At 36.5% G+C, this 15,910-nt stretch overlaps 1 protein-coding gene across 3 annotated transcripts in view; it reads right to left on the reverse strand.

Annotated features, from left to right (window-relative positions):
* COL12A1 (collagen type XII alpha 1 chain) overlaps positions 1-15,346 on the reverse strand; it is a 90,344-nt gene extending 74,998 nt beyond the window's left edge. For all 3 annotated transcript variants that reach the window (XM_042881210.1, XM_042881216.1, XM_042881225.1), the window contains exons 1-11: positions 15,234-15,346; positions 13,827-13,970; positions 12,225-12,281; positions 11,287-11,550; positions 11,012-11,176; positions 10,409-10,582; positions 9,278-9,568; positions 8,458-9,060; positions 6,829-7,101; positions 4,913-5,185; positions 3,696-3,968 (exon numbers count right to left, since the gene is read on the reverse strand). In XM_042881210.1, coding sequence (XP_042737144.1) covers positions 3,696-3,968; positions 4,913-5,185; positions 6,829-7,101; positions 8,458-9,060; positions 9,278-9,568; positions 10,409-10,582; positions 11,012-11,176; positions 11,287-11,550; positions 12,225-12,281; positions 13,827-13,970; positions 15,234-15,297 — 2,581 coding nt within the window. In that variant the 5' untranslated portion in view covers positions 15,298-15,346. The remainder of the gene's footprint in view (positions 1-3,695; positions 3,969-4,912; positions 5,186-6,828; positions 7,102-8,457; positions 9,061-9,277; positions 9,569-10,408; positions 10,583-11,011; positions 11,177-11,286; positions 11,551-12,224; positions 12,282-13,826; positions 13,971-15,233) is intronic.
* Positions 15,347-15,910: the final 564 nt, after the last annotated feature.

Below are 15,910 nucleotides of genomic sequence, written 5' to 3' on the forward strand. Positions count from 1 at the left end.
CTCTGTCTGAATACTTGTAAGGTATGGAACAGCACCCTCAATTTATTATTACTTATTTGCTAAATTGTCCATATTGTGTTGTCTATGCACAGTTTAAAAAAAAAATCTGATCCTTTTGCCTATTTGCCCTCTTGCTTTTATGTGGAGAAACAGTAAGGGCAAGGATATACTTAGCTCATAAGTAAAATGAAAAGAGAAATAGAGAACACAACTGGTAAATAATATAAACTACAAACAATGCTGGGTTTGTGTGGATTGACTTGGTTGGGTATCCTGAAGAAAAATCACCTGAAAGCATTGACAAATTGCCACGTAGGGCAAAGAAGAGGAAGAGGAGGAACTTCCAACAGCAACTAATAACTGCTCGAAAACACTTTGGAGGCAGCATATGTAACTGAAGGACCTTTGCCGAATTCGTAGGCAGACATTCTTGCAAATCACATTCAGTTTAAAAAATTATCAGCTGTAAGAGTCAGGTTTTCTCTCTCTGCTGAAGGCTACTCTTGCAACTGATATAAAGTAACTGCCCATGTGAGTTCTCTTACTACATGCAGAGCAAAATAAATCATTACTGAAGGCAGTAAGAATGTTTGTCTACACCCTTAATCACAGGGGACTATTTAGTGATTCACTAAAATTCCACAAACATCTGAGAGTTAGGATTTTTCATTTCCTGCCACTTCACTATACGCTAGCTGGAGAAGCTACTGTGTCCTCTATTCTCACTTTGCTGTTAGTGCTGAAATGTTCAGAGTGCTCAAACTGACTTCTCTTAGAGTACATATCAATACAAGAGATTCACAACTGTTCCAGTTTGAAAAGCGATCTCAGCCCTAGCTCCTGGTATGATGACAAACTGAAGTAGCCAGTAACTATGGCATCTGACTGAATGGCTTTGGAGAGAATTCATATGGTGAAGACATTAAGTAAGCCCCACTGGGATTCCTGATACAGGAAAATACCCAAGTACTCAGTACTTCTGTGCTATTGGCAATGAAAAACTTACCTCGCTATTTTGTTTTTTAAATGCTATGGCTCGCGGAAAAACTAACCAAAATACTAAACACTTTTTTATGCTTCCTTTCACAGATTTTTTGTCATTACTGTTGATAAGTTTATTTCTCCAGGAGTTAAGATCTGTCCAATTCCCAGCCTCAGTCAGACAAGTTATTTCGGCTAATGATTAGTCAAGTACTCAGTTCACTGACCTGAATAACTTTTCAGCAGAGTCCCATCATATTTGTCTTAGCTTCACAGGCAATATAACTTCTATTTTCAACTGAGTTCCTGTATTAAGCTTTAAAGTTTGGGTGTTATCTTTTGGTTCCCAAAATGCCAATCCATTCACTCTTAGTTGTCTGATTTTCCTCACAAGTTTAGTCTTTGTGTCCTCCAGTGAGGTAAGACAGTACCATACAGTGACATACTATCCTATAGGTACTTTAACAGTACCTTCTTTCATACCATTAGTTTGACAGTCTTTTAGAATATCTATTGACAGTTCCAAAGACTTCTGGCCTACTTCAAATATTTTTATTTTATGTGAAACTGCAAGTATGCTGAAATATAAGGTGGATGTTCCATCAGGAACACTTGATCCTTCCAGAGCTCTCCCCAGGAATTCTAAATCTAATTTACTTATTAATTTTTCTACTTATTAATATACCTAATTTCTCTAAATCTAATTCATTTATTTAATCTAGTAGATGTTAGGGAGAAAATTTTTCACTGAGAGGATGGTGAGGCCCTAGCAGAGCTGCCGAAAGAGCTGTGGGTGCCCCATCCCTGGCAGTGTTCAAGGCCAGGTTGGATGGCACTCTGGGCAGCTGAGCTGGTGGGGGGAAGCCCTGCCCACTGCAGGGGGTTGGAACTGCATGGGCTTCAAGTCTTTTCAAATTCAAGCCATTCTATGATTCTGATTATAACTTAAGTCTCTACTGCTATGCAAAAAGAAATTTGTATTCCTTTATTTACCTTTGGTCACTCAATAATTACTGGATTCTGTATTTGCTCTTACTAACAATTTATCTAACCAAGAAAGACTTAATAGACTGCTCAAATACAAAAAGTAACATTTTCTGGAGCAGCAGTGACAAGGTTTGCCAATTCAGCTGAATGTTCAAAGAATATTTGTTTGAGTCATATCTTTTTAAACGGTATGCGTAATTTTTAATTTGATTTTCTTCCAACTGAGAAACTGATAGAAAATAATGCCGTTAAGTTGCATGAAGGAAAGTACACGTCCTTCTGAGGTGCAACATCCATTTCAAACTCCATCTGGATGCCTAAAAATTATTACCGACCTACAAACAACTACCCTTCTAATTTCCTTGACTCTTTAACCAATATTCAAATTGTTTTTCTTCTTATCAGCAATTTATTACAGCAGTCTGTAGGAAGTCTACATGAGAATCAGAGTCCTCCTGCAGGAGGGAGCACTGAAAGGACATCACAGTCTTCATCTGAGACTCAATTCTGTTTTTTTTGATGGCGCTGTTTTTTCAATTCAGTGTATTTCACCCATTGCTTTCTTTCTTTCTTTATTTTTTTTTTCAGACTAGATTTTAACTGAAGCTCTAGGCGATGAATTGAAAGACTTTCCTGTTGTTCAAGCCTTACAGATTAAAAAGCTAAGTTTATTTCATGAACTCAGAACACAGCTGCTCATTCCAGAGCTCCATATTAAGAAATAGGTCTGACCAAGGTGCCTGATCCACTGAGACAGGATGACAGAAAGTAGGGGGGTTGGGTTGTCTGATGTGTAGGTGGTGGTACTAGGGGACTAGAGCTTAACTCACTGCTCCTTTTATAGTCAATGGACAGAGAAACGTTCCTTTGAAGGGAAAATGAAATCTCAGATGGACTACCTGCCTACTGAACATATCTGTCTTTTTTCATTAATCACAGAAGAATCCTAGAGATTCCATGCTGCAAACTTCAGCATTCAATTAAGTGCCCGAATTGGAACTGACTTTTTTTTTCAAGTAGGTTTCCTGATTTGTTTTTAAACTTGTGCCATAAAGAAAAAGAGAAACTGAGAGTCAAGTATATTATTACTATAAATTCATTAGTGTCAGTGGAAGAATCTTAATTCCATGTAAATCATCTATGTTTTCAAGTACTGTGTCTAGAGAGCTGGAATACCAGACTTTAGCAATACATACCTGGTCAGTGCAGAGCACAGTCCCACTTCCTTTCATGGCCTAAGTGGCAGCCTTTCCTATCCCCTGACAATTAACAGATGATGCTGAGAATGCTCACAAGGACCAAGTCTGGGAAATTCTCCACTTGAAAGTAGAATGAGAGCAGCCTCCCCTCCTTATAAGTCTCTGACTCTGATTTAGGCACTTGCCAGCATCCTGCTAATGCTCAACTCCAGGTTCTTATTCCTCAGTTAGAAGCAAGACCTATTTCTTTATTTCTCTGTGTAGACAAGAAGTTGTGACTCTAATACAAAAATGGTTCCTGAACATCTTTCAGTCTCAATATAGAAGAAACTCTACAGATTTTCAAAAGGATGAGATATTTTAACCACAGTTTTGGTAAATCCGTGTAAGGAGATCCCTGCTGAATGTCTTTTTACCTACTTTTCATTTACGTGTTTACTTCTGCAGAAATCTCAGAAAGATAATACATTTTAAGACATCTTAAACAGTATCCATACAAATGAATAACTGTAAGAAAACAATAGTTACCTTCGAGTGTTTCTCCCTCTCCAGAAAGAGCTTCTCCTGCTCCAGAGGCATACAAGGCAGACACAGTCAGTGCATACCTAGTGGCTTCATCTAAACCTTTCAGCACTTTAGATGTAGTGTCACCTTTCACAGTCAGTTCCTTAGTTTCACCTCCTGCGACTGGTGTGTAAGTTATAAAGTACTGTTGCACTTTGCCAGGAGCAGCACTCCAAGACAGCTTCATTGTTGATGTTGTAGCATCAGAAACTCTCAGATTTCTTGGATTTCCCCGGACTGCTCAACAAAAGATATTGAAAACAAATTGAAGCAAACCTTGTTTCTTGGTTTAGTTTTCAAGTCACCACAACATAGATTTTCATGCTGAAGAAAATAATTCCTGATTAGCCTGCACTAACACTGCTATATTATAATTTTATCATAATCACGGTTGTACAATTCTCTATGCAACTCAACGCAAAAATGCCCTATAAAGCTGTTTCCATTCTTTCTGTTTATCTAGAAAACTACAAACTCAATCCTTGAACACTTATACATACTAGCACTCGAACACATACTCAACTTCAATACACCAAGATCCATGCTGAGGTCACTGACTGCAGTATCAAGTCAAAGATCAGCAATGACGTGTGAAATTAATACCTTATAGTTATCTACAGATTTCTTTTTGACTTTAGCTTTTCTGGCATCTATTAAAATCTCAATGAAGCTTCACCAAATGATCAGGACATTCATGTCTCTGTACTCTTGGGAATTTGTTTAATAATGCATGATACTTGTTAAAAGAACATAAATGTTACGTCTAAGCCAAAGTTTGTGGTACAGTAATAACTTTAGTAAATTATATTCTTCATTTGCTCCTTGCTTCCCATTCAGAAGCACAGACTGGGTGTGAAAATAAACATAATTGGTATTACTGACCACACAATCATGTGGAAAACTAAGTAAACTTAACTGTAGACTCTTTGCCCAAATTACCTTGCCAGAGTTGGTTCTGGAGGTTCAATATACTATATTTGAAAAGCAAATATTGGTTTTGATAAATTCTATTGGCACTGAACATCTAACACCTCTCAATGAGATTTCAGTAATTTTATAATTCTTTGCTCATACGAGATAATATTTATAGTCAAAAGAGGTTATTCTCTTTTCAGTGTGAATATGTCAACACACAGTAAAGTTTTCTCAAGCATACTATATTCATAGCATTGATTATGTACCTTCGTCAGTTTTTGCATATCCATTCAGCGCATTGCCGGGCCCAGACTGATACTCAGCAATAACAGACACTTCATATCTTGTATCTGGAATCAAGTTCTGCAGAGTGGTCGATCTTTCGTTTGCTGAGACAGTCACCTGTCTCCTTTCTCCTCCAGTAAGTGGTCTATATACAAGTCTGTATCTTAGAACATTTCCTGGAGCTGGAGTCCAGCCAACCATAAAGCTATCAGTGGTTTCATCTGTTATCCTTAAGTTTCGAGGGGCACCTTTAACTGTTAAAAAGAAGGGAAAAAATAATAATAATAATAATAATAATTCATAAGGTGCAATCTCAAATACAATAATTGGCTTACTATCCCAGAAACTATTAAAAACTGTGGTGTGAGCCATTTCACTTAGTCTAGTCCCTGACAAAATATGAGTCTATAACTCATGTCATTTCTGAGGTGGATGCATAAAAGCAGAACTTGTCTATCCCAACATACAATAAAATCTAGTGCAGTGCAAGTTGTTAGCATTTTCCTTCAGACAAGTTTTAATTTTTATCATTTGCTATCTAAAGTATAATTCAGCTAACAAGGTATGCTAAAGCACTGTTCTTCAGTGTTCAGTTACAGACCTATTAAAAGTGGAGCAATTAACACTCCTAAAGAGAAGAATTTTTTTTTTTACTAATCAGAAATACAACATTATTTAAAATTATTTACAAGACTTAAGTCAGTGTTAGAGCTATCAGGACCAACTTGCTGCATGGAGAGCTGCTGACCTTTACGTGATTATGGAACTCAGTCTTTTCAGACATGTTAAGATTTCATTAAAATGTATCATTTGCAACATGAGAACGCTGATTATTTTTATTCAAGTTATTCCATCTCCTGTCTCTTACAATCACAAGCCACATATTCTATCAGCGAAGAATTTGTCTTGGAAAAGGAAAGAGTTCTGTGTGGTAAAAACATTCGGACTGGTATAATGGAAATATGCACACCAACAGTGAAATCTGTATCTTCCAAACTTGCCATCCAAACTAAGCAATTTTATAAATGTGTATTTACATCAAACCTAAGAGGAAAATGCAATTAAAAATTTTCCATGCTGCTGCTGCTTTTGCTCATCAAAGGTCACTAATGACAGCATGGAATAAGGAAACAGAGTGGATTGATATCAAAAAAATTTTTTTAAATTAAAAAAAAAAAAAAAAAAAAACATGGTTTAGACTAGACTGAGTATCTAACTACTGGAATAGAAAATAAAAGTTACTGTGATCCTTCTCCTTTAAATCAGTGGAAATGCATTTTAGCAACTCTGTCAAGAAAAAAAAAAGTACAGCTGCCATGCTTAAATTTACAGCTATTGATTACAAAGTCACACTGACATCAGTGGAAGTTTTGAATCAGTAAGAATTATTGGATTAGATCCATTAGATTCTGATGAAAAACAGCTGAACATAAACCCCTCCAAGCCTATGGTACATAGAATGGAATTTCTGTTAATGTGAGCTGTAGAAAATTACATAGGTACATGCTTGACTTAAAGGCATTAAACTCAACACGCACACATTTCTGCATCAGTCATCCTATGACTACTAAGACTAATATATGCCAGTGAATTTATTATTTACAGCACAACACTTTATTTAAAAATAGGCCATTGCAGAGAAAACAAGCATCCATCCACTTTTCAGAAAAAATAAAATCCAGTCTTAACAATCAAACATTGATATTCTGTTGGCATTTTGTATCTTTATTAAACGTGCTCAGAGACAACAGTATGTATTCTCATCTCACATAACAGTACAGCTTCTCAGCCCTTGCTGGTTGTTTCCCATATACACATTCTCTCAGTGAAGCACATTTTTATTGGAACTATTCATTGGAATTCGACTCTTTTACATCAGAGAACAAAACAGGCCTACCTTCTAAGGTGGTTTCCTCTCCATCTAAAGGAGGGCCATCGCCATCTTCATATTCAGCAATCACACTGACTGCATAAGTAGTCTCAGGCAGCAAGTTAGTGAGAACTGAGCTAGTACTTGAAGCTGGTACTGAAACAATGAATTCATCTCCACCAATCGCTACTTTATATTTAATGAGATATGACAAAACTTCAGATCCAGCCGCAGACCAGCTCACTTTGAAACTGTCAGATGTTACATCAGAAAAGACCATGTTCTTTGCCGGAACGTAAGCTGTGTGAAAATGAAAACATGCAGCTAAGACATACTTGCTAGAATGTATATTTTTAACACATAATCTCTAAAATCAGTGAAAAATGTCTCTTGATCATTCAACTTATTCTAATTGACAAGATATTTTGTTGTACATGCAACAGATACCATATCTAGTATCTAGTATCTCTCAAATTATACAATGAGTAGAAGCACCAGTGCGGTGATTTCTAGATCAAATGAGAACAGTTCACCTAAAACATAAATATTTTGGAAAATTTAAGAAAGAATGTGATAATCAAAGTGGGTTCTCTCTTCTATATGTCTCACGAACAGCAATAACACTTTGCCCTCAGTGGGAACTATGAATCCTAGGGGTTTTTGTTTGTTTGTTTTTTAATGTAGATTAGAAATAGGACAAAATAAATCCCAGTATTTTTTCAGGAATTGAGTCAAAGGGGAAACAAGGAACTTGACATGAGGCACAAACACAAACCTGACATCCTGGGCTTGTTTTGGTAGGCCTAGTCAGCCTAACAGTAGGGATGTTAAGACTGCTTGAGCCCTCTAAAACAAAGGCTGCTTTGCTGGTTTGTTCCTCAAAGCTATCCTGAAACAAAAGGCTTATTTTTAAAGAAAGTGGAGTTTTCAATGCTGGGGACTATTCAACATTAGTGTTCTAATAAACATAAGCAGGGACTCACTGCAAGTGAAGTAATCCTAAGTAACTTCAGCTGAACAAAAGCTAGAATTTAGATATTTTTTTTTTAAATAGTAAACAGTATCCAAGCTTGCCAAGTACGGATACATGTGAAGACTTTCATGCTCTGCTTTATTTCAGACTTCATAGTTAGAATGAGATTAATGTCACCTAGCATTAGCTGTCTTACATTGCCTTGTTTTAAGTCCATCTTCTTTCCAGCTGGGGAAAACAGAAGGCCAGTTTCTTAGGAATGTTCATCTTACCGTAAAAATTAATCAAATCACCTTCCGGAGATGCCTACATTGCTCCATTGCCTTTAGAATTCTAGAACACAAGCTCTGACTAGCTACTTCACTTTGAACAGCTAAAGAATGAACTTTACTAAGTAACTCTTTTACTGGAGACTTAACTGAAGCTACACTGAGAAGTTCCTTAGCACTTAGGAAGGAGAAAGATATTTCTACTTTTTTTTTTTCCACTCCATTTCTTTATTACTTCCTCCCATTGCTTTTAATATACATCAAAATTACAACCAAACCCCAGCTATTTCATTTTTTATTTGTAGATGGTCAATTTCTACATTAATTCTTTTATGTAGCTGCTACAACAACAGGACATTGTTTCACCTTTTTTTCATTGCATTTTCCATATTTTTCTAGGAAATATTTACTCACATTTTTTCCTTATTGCAGCCAGTTCCTGCTCAATCCGTAGGCAGACAGACTGTGTAAGTTCAAATGATATTCTTTGGAAAGCATCAAAATCTTCCACTGTGTAAACATGGGTTTCAGCGGGAGGTGATGCAATTGCTTCTAACTCTGTACGCACTGCATCCTTCACACCAACTGCAAATATTTCTACATCTGCATCCCTCAGCTTTATTGCAGGTTCTTTAAAAGCATCTGATGATTTTCCATCAGTGATAAGAATCATGACTCTTGGCACATTTGGTCTTGATCCTTTGCTGGTAACAAATACTTTCTCCCTCACATATGTCATCGCTTTGCCTGTGTTGGTAGATCCACCTCTGTAGGGGAAGGTGTTAATAGCTTGAATTATGTCTTCCACTCTGTTGTATCTGTTCAAAGAAAACTCCATATGGGGATCTCTGCTGTACTGGACAAGACTTATCTGTACTTTTCGAGGCGATATCTCAAAGCTTTTAACTAACACTTCCAAAAAGGCTCTTACTTTAACAAAATTGGCGATACCAATGCTGTAGGAGCCATCCACTAAAAACACAACATCAGCTTTTACATCCACACCACGTGAGCATTCTGTAAAGAAAAAGAATCACCACTATAAACAGGTATTCAGTAACGATGGTATTTCAATTGCATCTGCAGTCCATGCATTATATCCAGTTGTTTATAAAGGAAATAAACCATTCCAAGTAAAGCTCTTATAAACAGTAAAGGTATGATACTAAAGCAAATATCAGAGGTTCAGACAAAAAGCTCCTGCCTGGAAATAATGCAGTAGTTCTTAACTCACCCACTTGAACTTTGACTTGCTGTGTTTTTTCCATTATAGTTATGGGCTCACTGGGGGTCAGTCCTTTCATTGCATAAACATTAATTTGATACTCTGTGTCTGGAGAGAGATCTTTAACATTCAGAGCAGTAGTCTGAGGACCCACACTCAGCACATGTTGTTTTCCACCAGTTATCATTGGGATGAACTGTATCCGATAGCCAGTTATTTGGCTTGTGGATGGATCCCAAGTGATCCTAACAGATTTTGAGGAGATCTGAGTGGCTACTAAATTTGAAGCAGGCTCCACCGCTGAAATAAATTGAAAGTAAACCCAAATTATTAATTGCAATTATAAACAGATTTATTTGTACATTTTTATTTCCTAAATAAATTCAGTCATCCTTGCTTAATCTTTACTTAAAAATCACACCTATTTTTAGCATAAACAAACATAACTGAATTACAGGAAATTTCATGAGGGGCATCAGAGAGAAGGTAAAAATATAAAGAGTGCATTTGTGGAACCAGTTTAGTGAAGATCCAGAAGAAATGTTCTTCTCCTCTAAGCCTATTTCAGTCAGAAGTGAAAGCAACACCCAAAAGAACACAGCAAAGGGTCTGAAAAAATGCAGACCTGAGCATATCGTGACAGCAGAGTCATCCTGCTACCATTTTGTACAAAAAATAACTACTTATTCAGAATCTTACACAGACAGAAAACTGCAGTGATACAGCTTGATGTCTGTTTTTTTTTCAGGATTCTTCAATTTATTATTTAACATTTAACATTAATATTCTGCTCCTACATCAACCAGATTTTTCCTTTTCATACATTTACTCCATAGAAGTGAAGCTGGTGTTCAAAATGAGTATAGGAGCCTCTGATAACTGATCATCATTTTGTTGCCCCTGAAACTACAGAATGATGGAGCTATTCCAAAGCTACTGCATTACATTTTGTCCTCCTGTATATAAATGCACAGAGCTGAAACCTATTTTTCTCACTTGCTAAATGAGGCAATGGATCAAACTCAAAAAAAAAACAAAAAAAAAAAAAAAAAAAAAAAAGCAAAGCAAGCACGGCTAGTCTGCTTACACACACATCAGAATGAGCTGACAACAGTAAATGCATTTATAAAAGTATCTCACCTTCTTCTCCACTAACCAGTTCACCCAGCTGTTCATCCACTCCAGAGCACACCTGCAATATAATTTCATTCTGTATATCTACAATTCCATCAAAATTAGCCACGTTGAACACATGTTTCAGTGAAGGCTGAGATGCAATTAGCTTGAGTTCTTTTGCATCTGCTGCTTTGATTCCTGGAAGTCACAATAGACAGGACCATGTTAAGTGGCTGTAAAATACAAACACCTGTGAATGCACTGATAGAGTATCAGAATATATTGAGGTAAAGTTGAGTTAAATCCAGTTCTCTCTAATGTCATTATCAATAACCCTACTACTAAATATCTAAATGCAATGTAACACTCCATTTTCAACTTAAGAAAATAATATGATAAGGCTAAGGGTCAAACTCTATTTATCAGCCTTCTTAGTCTCCACATAGGAGCTACAAAACTACTAGCGAGTTAACACAACTCGTATGTTCCATTCTGAAGGTTACAAATGCCCATTTCAAGGCACACATATATGAAAAGATGGATATAGCACAACTTCAAAACCAGAATCTGCAAAACGTATAACTTACTGCTTTAGGAAAGCTAATCTCTCATTCATCAAAAACATACCTAAAGAAAAAACTTCAACTCCTATGTTGCGAAGCTCTCTTGCAGGAATTTCAACTTCATCTTGAGCTTTTCCATCCGTAATGACAATTGCTACTTTGGGAAAGCCTTTTCTTGCTCCAGCTGACTCAGTGAAAGTGTTTTTAACCAGATAATCAATAGCTTCACCTGAAAAAAAGACAAGTTGTATTTTTATTAGGCATGAACGAACTAAGATTTAAAGCAAATTTAAAATAAGAATTATATGCTGCAAAAACACATATGAGGGAAATCTATACCTGTCATTGTGTTGCCACCTTTATAAGGTATCCTTTTAATTGCATCAAGAAGATCACTTCTTCTGAAATACTGATTTAAATTGAACTCTGTTCTTGTATCTGAACTGTATTGAACAACTCCAACTCTTGTCTTTTCTTCCCCAATGTCGAAAGCTGACACAAGGGCAACCATGAAGTCCAGAATATATCTGAAGTTGTTTCTCCCTACACTCCATGAACCATCTACCAGGAAAACTAAATCTGTCGTTGCACTTATGGAGCATTCTGGAACACACACGCACATACAAAACAAACAAACAAAAAACTGTTAGCAGATGTGCAATTGTATTCTTACAAATCAGTGAGAAACATCTGAGAGAAATAGTGAATAAAAGATAAAATGAACAGATTTTTAATAGACTCATATTATTCTCTGGAATTATTTTACTTAGAGAAGCATTATTCACCTAGGTGAAGACAAGGGACTTTTAGCTGCCATTAACACAATGGAACTGTCAGATACAAAATCAGTTTTAAGATACCTCTCACTATTTCACAAGATCTGTTATCCCACAGCAGGTGCTAACTTACACATAAAAAACAGTTTAATTTTAAGGAAATGTCATTTTGTTACCACTTCTGCTTTCCATTCTTATCTCCCCACAGTAGCTGCATGGCATCTTCTGCACTGCCTTGAAAAGACAGTGTCTTTTCTTGATAGAGGAGAGTCTTTATAGAATCACAGAATTTCTCAGGTTGGAAAAGACCTTGAAGATCATCATGTCCAACCACAACCAAACCATACTACCCTAACTCTAATTCTAGGTAGCTTTAACTTTATTGCTAAGTAACAAAGGAACACAGCTTAACTTTGTAAGGCCATGAAACTAAATCTCACTAAATCTGCAAAGCATCTACTAGACAAAATACAAGACACACTGATAGACAAAACATCTTACTTTGTATTTGAGCTTCAACCTTCTTTTCCTCTGGTACGCCCGGACCACCTGTCTGAACTGCACAAAATACAACATAGGTAGGATTAATAAAGGAAATTAGGTTAATTTGTTAAAATAAAAATTAAAAAAAACCATGTAAGGAATTAGGGGCACAAATCTGACAAGCCTCAGAAATTGAATACAGAAAGGCAAGTTATAACTGCATCACAAGTAATTGAAGAATTGACAACATAGCATTCAGGACAATACAAAATACAAAAAATGTAATAATTTGGAACTCGCACATTTCCAAATAATATCCCCCAAATCAACTACAGAATCATAGAATTCACTGCAACATGCACAGATGAAATACAAGTATTGCTCCTCACTAACACACTAGGAAACTCATCGTAAGTAATTTTCCTGTGGTTGTTTGGGCAGCTTGAGGCATGTGACAAAACATGCCATTGAAGACAGTCTTTAATGTGTCTGTGGTTAACTTAAAATTATCAACTATACACGATACAAGTCTATACAAGTCTATATTTGATTTATATGTATATAATGTCACATTTTGTTGTTTAATGAAAATAATTTTGTGGGTTTTTTCTTCACAGAAGTCCAGACAGGTTCATTTCTTAACTCAAGCCAATTACAACTTTCCCTTTGAATGCGGACGCAGTTAATAGGAAGTAGGCCCAGTTCAACAAAACCAGAGTGCTCCTGCAAAGAACTCTGTATGAGATGTCAGAAACAGTATATCCAAGCATCCTTTCATCTTTGATCCTGTGAAGAATTAATGAAAAACAAACAAACAAAAAAAAAAAAGACGCTTTTTGTGCAGCTACATCTGATCTGAGTTTAGGTATGTGCCAATATTTTGTTGAGGAACTGGAATAAAGCCAAGTTCTGTAAATGACTGGTCAGTTCTGCTATTCAGTTTTCTAACTGGTTGACATCAGGCTCTATACGAGTCAGCAGTATGCCATGGCAGCAAAGGCGGCAAACCACATTTGGGAATGCATTAAACACAGCAGAGCCAGCCTGTCAAAAGAGGGGGATTTTGCTGCTTAGTTTAGCACTTGTGCAGCCTCATTTTGAATATATGGGGTTCTGGGCTCCACAATATAAAAAGGATGTTAAGATACATGAAAGTTTCCAAAGAAGGACCAGGAATCTGGTCAGCGGGTTGGAAGGAGTGTCCTGTGAGAAGCTGAGGACACTTTGATTGTCTAATATGGAGAAAAGAAGGCTGAGAGGTAAGCCCATTACTCTCTGCAGCTCCAAAGGAAAGCAGAGGGAGGTGGTGGCCTCTGCTCCTTATAACTGATTGCAGGACACACAGGAACGGCTCAAAGCTGCAGCTGGGGAGGTTCAGACTGTACAGGAAAAATGTATTTCCTGTGGTCAGATACTGAGATAGGCTTCCTTGCAAGGTAGTTTGATGCCCCATGCCAGACAAATGTCAATAAGCATTTGGACAATGCCCTCAATAACACGATTTAACTTTTGGTTAGCCCTGAACTGGTCAGGCAGTTGCACTCAATTATCTTCAAAAGTCCTTCCGAACTACTCTATACTATTCTATTCTCTTCCATAAGTTGTATTACATATACTTACTTGTTAGTTGGCCAAAAACAGGCAGACTTTCCTCTACCTCATCATATGAAGCTATTGATACAACATACTCTATATCAGGTATAAGATCTGATAAGACAGTTTGGGTTGTGCTAGGTGAAAGAGTAAATTCTTTAGTCGGCCCATCTGCAACAAATATATAAAACAGTTAATGCAGTGTTTAAATCCAGTTATATCAGTGGCAAGATTATTTAAAAGAATACAACAGAGAATAATCTATCTAAACATCCAATGACAATTTTACAATGATACAATTCTGCTTTCCTTAAGTATTTTGAAATATGAAACTTCCAATTAAGTTGTTTTCAGTACTGAAAAAATTACTGAAATGTTTAATAAATTCCAGGAAATTTGAAATTTAAAATTGTGGTTTAACTCCACAGGTGGCTCAGCACTACACTGCTTTTTGCTCACTCTCCCCACTTTCCAGTGGGATGGGTAAGAGAATTGGGAAAAAAACTAAGTAGAACTTGTGAGTTGAGAAAAAAAATTACTAAGATAGAGAAAAAGAAAAGGATAATAATTTTGACAAATATGCATAACAAGTGATGCACAAGCAATTGCTCACCACCACCCAACCAATGCTGAGGTAGCCCCCCTGAGCAGTAAAAGATAGCAAGATGTACTCCTACCCACTTCAAAACTCTTTCCTCATGATGTCATATGGTATGAAATATCACTTCTGTCAGTTTAAGTCAGCTGTCCTAATTCTGTTCCCTTCCAGCTCCTTGGGCCCTTCACTATGAATGGCCCTGGCTCTGTACTGCTCAGCAGCAACTATAAACATCAGTGTGTTATCAATATTATTTTTCTCCAAGAACAAAATATAGCATCATACCAGATACTCGGAAGAAAGCAATTTCATTTCAGCTGAGACTAAGACAAAAATATACATACAAAATGTACTATAATTTAACAAATTATGGTCCAGTTCCAATCCAGATTCTCACAGATTATTTCTCAAAGTGAAACAGAATAACAGGTGTCTTACACAACCATTATTATGGCCATGTTATGGAAGTTACATGACACCACTGCATCGTTATCTGACACGTAATACTTCCTTTGGGAGACGGACTTGAAAGAAGACCAATACAATTCCCTAACTTTAAGGTAAAGGCAAAAAGGAGGAACACAGTGAGGACTTTACCTTCTTGTTCCTTGCAAAGGAAAAGGAACCAAAACTTATTAATTGCAGTCCACACATGGTAAATACTAAGGAAAGAAATACTCTAATTAGGAACAGTCTCTGCTCTTTTGTGTATGCCCTTTGCTGCTACTCAATCTTCAGAAAGACGTCACTCACTGTTTTCATACCTAACTTGGATACAAGTAAAAAAAGTACTCAGGTTTTCCAAAAACCAAGTAATAAAATTTTATTGAACTCACCATTTGTAGGAACCACAGTTATCCTGTAACCCACTATTTCATCTGGTGGCCTTTTCCATGACATTTGAACATTATGTTCATCTATAATTGTAAAATTCAAGTCTGACGGTGGATTAACTGCAAAAGATTTATACCAGGTGGACGTTTAAACATTTGAACAATCTTTGGCAAACGAAAAAATAAAATAATGTTGAGCAAAGCTTACTAAAATTGTCTTTGCATAAATTTGTTTCCAACAAATATAAAGATATGTTGTTGGAAAAAGAGTAAAACAAAAGCTGACAAAATATGACACAACATCAAAGAGTATACGCGTTACAGAGGACAGCACAGAATGTATGTTTCTTGAGTTGCCAAGACATTCAAGAATGGCCAGCAAAATCAAGCACAATAGAAAACACATTTGGATACATGTACAATGAGTTCACAGATAATCACCACATATGCAAACATTTCACATAACAATTAAAAGGAATTTCTGTACATGCTGGGTGCAATCCGTACAAGCATGCCAAATCACAACCTGCTCACAATACCAAGAGATCATTTAGAACACTGAGAGAACACAGTACTCTTCTTAATTAGACATCAAAGAATTGGTCCGCTTTTGAGCATAGTCTCTGCACAGCCATATTTCTTATCAATTTCACTGAATCTAGAAACTTGGCAGAGAAAAA

Source organism: Lagopus leucura, unplaced genomic scaffold, assembly GCF_019238085.1.
Source record: "Lagopus leucura isolate 7727_CA_CO unplaced genomic scaffold, USGS_WTPT01 Super-Scaffold_73, whole genome shotgun sequence".
In the NCBI taxonomy this organism is placed as follows: Eukaryota; Metazoa; Chordata; class Aves; order Galliformes; family Phasianidae; genus Lagopus; species Lagopus leucura.